At 38.9% G+C, this 7055-nt stretch overlaps 1 protein-coding gene across 1 annotated transcript in view; it reads left to right on the top strand.

Moving 5' to 3' along the window:
• Nucleotides 1–769: 769 nt before the first annotated feature.
• The window catches only part of DEF6 (DEF6 guanine nucleotide exchange factor), a gene marked incomplete at its 5' end in the record, with an annotated part of 51595 nt that continues 45309 nt past the window's right edge, over nt 770–7055 (top strand). The window contains one exon of the mRNA XM_083358590.1: nt 770–865. Within this exon, the coding sequence (XP_083214716.1) occupies nt 770–865 (96 nt within the window). The remainder of the gene's footprint in view (nt 866–7055) is intronic.

Genomic DNA, 7055 nt, shown 5'->3' with positions numbered 1-7055 from the left:
CTCTAGAGCTGCTCCCCTCCCCTCCCACTTTTTTTCTCTAGGTTTTTTTTTACTGTCCCTCGTCCCATTTTCAGTACCTTTTGGGGTACTGCCTATTTCTCGGTTTTATTTGGATGGTGCCGTTTTGATTGTGTGAGCAACGGCAGGGGAAAAAAAAAAGACTTCTTCGGATGCGCGTTAAATCCCGCCCAATTGATTTGCCAAGCTTCGATTAACATCAGGGGTCTTCAAACTTGGCCCTTTTGTGACTTGTGGACTTCAACTCCCAGAATTCCTCAGCCAGCATGGCTGGCTGAGGAATTCTGGGAGTTGAAGTCCACAAGTCACAAAAGGGCCAAGTTTGAAGACCCCTGGATCATTAACTGAAGAAGTTATATTAAAATTAGCTTAAATCCGGAGTATTTAAAGCTCCCGCAACTCTGATAGGGAAAGACTGAGGGATGCTAGAATCTTGCCCGCTTGACCCATATCGGATGCTTCCTTGGGATTTAACGAGATGAGAAGGCGGGTTTTTCCCCCCCCCCTTCCTTTTTGTGTATTTATTACCTCTCCAAACGACTGAAAAAACCAGCCAAAACGTAGCCGGAGGAGGCCGGTGAAGTGGCCTGGACGACCAAGGGGAGGCACTACAGCTCCGGAGCTCGCCCCGTTGGCGGCCGTGAGCTGTTTTTTGAACGGCGCGCCGCGAGTTCCGCGACCGCCGGAGGGAGGTTCCTCCCCGGCTGAGCGGAGCAGATTCTGTGCCTGGTGCCCTTGCCCTGGAGGCATCATGGAGTTGCGGACGGAGCTCTTAAAATCTATCTGGTACGCCTTCACGGCTTTGGACGCCGAGAAAAGCGGCAAAGTCTCCAAATCTCAGCTGAAAGTGAGTAAAAAAAGACCAAAAAAAAAAAAAAAGCCAGCAACCCACAAGAGCCTCTGAGGCGCGGGCGGGAAGGGCGGGAGTCTTTGCCAAGGCGAGCAAGGCGGCGTGCTTGGTCAGAAGAACCCGCGTCCAGCTTTGGATCTACTAGCTTTGCTCCGGGAAAGCGCAATTTGTGGGCTTAGAGGCGGTCGGAGGGCAAAATCGATCCGCTGTTTTTGTTTTTGTTTTGTTTTTCTGTCGGGACGACAGATGTCAGTTGAAGATCTTCCATCCTGCTTTGCGGACTTTGCTCCCCTAAAGCCTCGGTCAGGTGCTGTCGGAAAATAAAATAAAATCAATCAATCTGGTTCTAAAGCGCAAACGTTGTTCTGGTTTTGTGGAAACGGGCTTGGATCCGTCCCGCAGGTTCTTCCTATGCAGAGCAAATCACTCTGCAAAACTTGGCCGTTCTTTCTTTCTTTCTTGTACAGGAAAGTTTCTTCCTCCCGCGGTGAGCGTGAAAAACGTTGCATGGAAGTAATAACACTCTTATTTTCTTTAGAGGGGAGGGGAAAGAACCTTTCCCTCCCGTATTTATAACTTTTCAATAGTAGCAAAAGTGATACTTCCATGTAAAATTGGGGTGGGGTGGGGTGGGGGTGGCGAATGTCTTTTCAGGTGTGGGAGAAGAAGATGAGATGTAAATACATGCAAGAAAAGTAGGGCAAATAGAGCTCTTACTTTGATGCAAATAGGGTGACACCTTGTGAAATCAGCGCTAAGGAGATGCACCTAACATGATATAAATTGGCTGTCTTTCCTTATTATTCTCTTACATAATGCAGCAGCTGAACCAATGGAAAATGGTTTGGTCATTCTGGACCATTTTCCACAGTGCCAAAAGAATGCAAGCAGTGTGCAGCTGCCCCAGTGCTTAGCACTCCAGCAAACTCCCACACTGCTGAGTTACAAGAAGTTCTTGCAAGCTTTTCCACCCAAGGGACATGACATGTCAAATGTGGTTTTTCAGATGCAAATATGCTGTTTTAAAATGTCCACAGAAATTTTGTCTTGCATTAGAGTTTGAGATTGGGTTGTGCTTCTCTCCAAAGATTTTTATTGCATCTTTCTCTACTTCTTGGGCAGATCCAAGAGCAGAATCTTGAATGTGTTTTTAATATAAGATTGTGTGTGTGTTGATATTGGGTTTTCAAATAGCTGTTAAGAAAAAAAATCTATTCAGGGCCAGCTTCAGTTTGTGTTTATTAGTCTTGCAGAGTTAAAGCAAGGCATGAAAGGGTGAGGCAAAACCACCAATTCTGAGCCATGGTTCCCATTACGTCATTGTTACTTCATGGAATAGTGCTGACAGGAATGATTTTATATGCTTGTGTTAGCTTGTGTTAGGAAGCTAGCAATTCATTAATCTGAATGCTGTAGAGTAGGTATAACCGTTTCAGATATTGTAGTTGGAAGACTTATTTGATATTTTTGAGTCTGAAATACAAACATACTTTTTGTTCCCCTCACTACGTTATGTGACCTGATTTATTTTAGATTACATCTGTCTTTCTTACATTGTGGATCTCTTAGTAGTATGCTTTCCCAAATTATCTGTCCTCCATATGCTGAGGCCTAAATCATCAGTTGAAATAGTGACCTGGGTCCTACGTTTTCAGAAATATGGCTCGAACATTTTCATTGTGGTTTATTTTATATAAAAATGTAACAACATTGCTACAGTTATTAACAACAGATCAAACAATCTTTATTTCATTTATGGGCAATGGGATTTCTTCTTTCAGGAAGTATGCAATATATAGACCTATTTAAATTTTTATAACAGTCAATGAGATTAGCAGGAATATTTTTAATCTCCTGCTGTTTTTTTATTCACTATTGAAAATATATTTTCTAAAAAATATTGTTTCATAGAATTAGAAACCAGGAGACTGTGTGTTCTAGTGCTGCCTCAGGCATGAAAGTCAGATGGATGACTTTGGGCCTGTCACTCTCAGCTCACAGTGTCAGGCAACAAGCTGTTTGGTCAATTATTCCTGTCACAACCAATGGATCAACGCTTTATCTGAAAAATAAAAGCGGACTTGTAGGAAAATGCTAGGAATAAAAAAAATAGGTTAAATGCAAAATCCAAGTTGTATTTAACTTTTTCAGGTGATTATCTGTAGGAAGTATGCATTTAAGTATAGAGCTCTGTAGACAAGTTGCAGTTAATATCTTCACAGTCCTCAATGCTTCTCTTTTTAAAATCAAAAGAGTATAAACAAATGTTCAGTTCTGTCATCAAAAAATATTTCTTTAAAAAATAAGAAATCACAGTATGCGATGCATACTACATACCTCAGGGCATCTTTCTGTTTCTTGTTTAGTGCTACTTTTATGAGACCTGTACAGCAATTCAGAAGGTGCTAAGATGGGATTATTCACTATGGATAAGGCGATCAATGGCTACTAGTCATCATGTGTGCCCTTCCTGAATTTGGGGACAGTTTGCTTTTGAATACCAGCTGTTGAGGAGCACAAATGGAAGTGGTGTTGCACCTGTGTTTTATTGCTAAATAAAAAACTAATCCTAACTGCACGAGATTGTGTATCTAGGATCTTTGTGATATGTTCCTTCTCAACATTTTTAAAAATTATAGTGAGTGTCTCTGAGATGCTTCCTGTGGGGATACACATGGAATTTTTAATGTCATCAGTAAGATTTTTCTTCCTGTTTTAGTTATAGAGGGCTCTTGCTTTTCTAGTAGCCAGTGCTTGCTTTTGGATTTGCATATCTGCAGAAGCTCGGGTTTTGAAGCCCATCCCCATAGATTGCTAATGAGTTTGGGAAACCAGGGATGAAAATGATGAAGGAATAAATATGGAGTTTTGTGATTGTCATAATGGAATCACTTCTGCCCCACCTCTATCAGACTGCTTTTTGCAATATTGGAAAAAAATGGTTTGTATTTTTGCAGGATTCTTTTAATAATAAGAAATGGAGATAGTATTCCACCGGTGGGCATACCACAGAGTTGTGCATAATATTGCCAGGCTTATTTTTTTATTTCTTTCCTCAAAATAACTGAACATGGAATTTTCGCTATTAATAGGAGGTAGCATATTGGGCTAAGTAGCAGCAATTAACTTCATCAGGTTGTCCGTTGATAAAAAGACATTTTGTGACTGATCATGCCCACTGTAAAAATCTTATTGTGACCTGGCAAGCTGTCTGTTTGACAGCTGTTTTGTGGCAGCATGCAGATATACTATCATAGTTTCAAAGGTGTCCACTATCACCAGAAATTTGTTTATGATACAGTAAACATGAAATTAATTATATATTCTGCTAGTATATCATCTGCTTGCAGTGACCCATATTTTTAAAAGTAACCATCCTCCCTGATTTGTGGAGATTTTTTGCTCTTTCTGTAACCATCCAGAATTATTACCTGTTCCCAAAATTTATGTAACTTGAGAACATTATTTCCTGATTTGTTAGCACATCTGCCATAATGTCAGATATTTGCCCACTCAGAATGGAAGAATGAGAGCTTTTTTGTGTGGAATTAGTGAATGTGGCTTGAAACATTTTCATGCAGACTCCAAGTCAACATTCATTAATTTTTACAGACTTAGACTTGTACCTCTCCTACACTGCATATTTCCAGAACCTTATTCTTCATAATAGTTTGACCAAGAGATTAAAAGCTTTTAAGGCTGAAGTTATAGAAAAATATTTAACATAAAAAGTACAACTACATTCACAGCTATAAATTTCAATAGAAAGATGGGATTTGTAAGTGCAGGATGATTTTGTTGTCTGGATGTTTTACATGTTGTAACAAGACAGGATGTAGTACTTGATCTTCTCTTTCTCTCTTTTCTAAATCATTTTACAGTCTGTATGTTTGAAGTTTCTAATTTAATCTATTAGTGTCGGGTAAAATATTTTACCTTGGAGCAAAATTATGATGGGAAAACGAAATATGTCTCTAAATTAATTCATGCTCTTTTCACATGCTTTAATTGACTGAATTAGAGTTAACACTTAATCTAAAAATATACTTCATTGTGTCTGCTGTAATTATGCTAATCTTAAAAAAGCATTTAAAGAGAGTACAGGGTCCAGTGTGCATGAAATGATAACTCAGCTCTTTAGAATTGTAGCTTAATTTGAATAAGTCAGCTGATACATGTTGCCTAATTGTTTCCTGTTCCAAATAGGCCCAGCTAAGTAAAACATACATACATCTATTTATTTATTTATTTAAACCTTGTCTTAAGATTTTCACCTGCTGGGAAAGTAATGCACTGAGAACTCTTGTTTGGGTTCTCCAGTTTTAACGAACAGAGGTGTGTTTTCTTCACTAATTTGTGTGCCCATTTTCTGCAGAGGTATCATTTTAGAAGAAGCAATCTCCTTTCTTCACTATCTCAGAAGGGTGGAATAAGATGCTCTGTAACCTGGTTGTTTTGATAAGAATATAAGAATTAAGTGCCCTACTTGATTCAAATTATTATTAAACAAAACATTCCTGCTATTAACAGATAGCTAACTTCTTAATTTTATATATTCATTTGAATTATTATTTCACAATAATAATTATTGTATTATTTAATTAATCATATTCTGAGTGCAAAGAATATTAGAACTGAGTAGTCTAGGAGCTACAGGTAGTCCTCGACTTGCAACAGTTCATTAGTGACTGTTTAAAGTTACAACGGCACTGAAAAAAGTGGCTTATGACCGTTTTTCACTGTTACCACCTTTGCAGCATCCCCATGATCACGTGATCAGAATCCAGATGCTTGGAAACTGGTTCATACTTATGACGGTTGCCGTGTCCCAGGGTCATGTGATCACATTTTTCAACCCGCTGACAAGCAAAGCCAATGGGGAAGCCCGATTCACTTAACAACCAGGTTGCTAACTTATCAACTGCCGTGATTCCCTCGGCAACTGTGGCAAGAAACATGGTAAAAATGGGCAGCGCTCACTTAACAACAGAAATTTTGGGCTCAGTTGTGCTCATAAGTTGAAGATTACCTGTATTTGTAATGTGCTGCAGCACAGTGCCGACAACAATGATTTCTCCATATTTCACAACCGTAAAGCACCAAAAATATACTCCAATTCTGTCAGCCTTACGAGGTGGATCTGATAGGAAACACAACTCAATGAGATGATCCTATTTTATTATAACCTTACATTAACAGAAATCTGAAAGTATTTCCCTCTCCTTGTCCCCAAGAAACTAGAGCTTCTTATCCCATCCATATTCCTGCTGCAGGGTATCTGACTGTTTCCTTGACTGCATCTCTGTCCTGTCTCTCGAGGTTATTTTTACATGCCGTTACTTAGTCTCACTTTTTTTAAGAAATCATGGGCGAATCTGTTTTTCATTGCTTGGATTATTACAGAAAGTGTGTTGCAAAAATAAGCATGCCTGAGGGATAAAATGCAAGAGGAGAACCATATATGTCCAGAACCATAAATGGAGGAATTGTGGGACAAAAATAATACATCATACTTATATACATAACATACCTACATGTTGGTCTTTCTGAGCCATGGCCATATAGCACTGAGCCACATATATGTACATGATTATAATTGATTATGATTATAATTTCAGGACTGTGCAGAAGGTAGACATCTTAATAGAAATCTATTAAGCTGATATAAGTCTACCAATTAAAAATAAAAGTATTGGATAATTTCAAACTTGTGCTATTAACTCCGCACGTTAAATGTTGGCTTGACTTGATCAATCAATACAGTTTCTGAGCAAAGGTTGAAGTGAACTGAAATTACAGAATTGCTGATAACAAAAAAAATCTGTTTTGTCTGAACATTTCAGCTTTACTATCTAATCTCAGCCTATGCTTCCACTTGTCTATCATATGTTTTGTGTTCTTCCCTCCTCCTACTCTCCAGTTTTGAGCAATAACCAATCACAAATTAGGGAGGACAATATGAAGATAGAAGCAGCATTGTTCTGGATGAGCCATCCTTTGAGAATCTCATTAACAGTATTCTTTGTTAGGTGAATGTCCACATATGTTAGCTGGCCTCAGTAGCTGATCATTGTTTATGACTGCCACTGCTTGTAGCTCCCCCTCCCCCCATATCTTTTTTTGCTTCACTGAGAATTTAGAAGATAGGATGGTTTTTCAAAGTGTTGTGGTTCTGGCGCATTGCCTA

Source organism: Vipera ursinii (assembly GCF_947247035.1).
Source record: "Vipera ursinii genome assembly, chromosome: 3".
Lineage (NCBI taxonomy): Eukaryota > Metazoa > Chordata > Lepidosauria > Squamata > Viperidae > Vipera > Vipera ursinii.
Note: the sequence above shows the minus strand (reverse complement) of the source record. Positions and strands in the feature narration are given on the sequence as shown.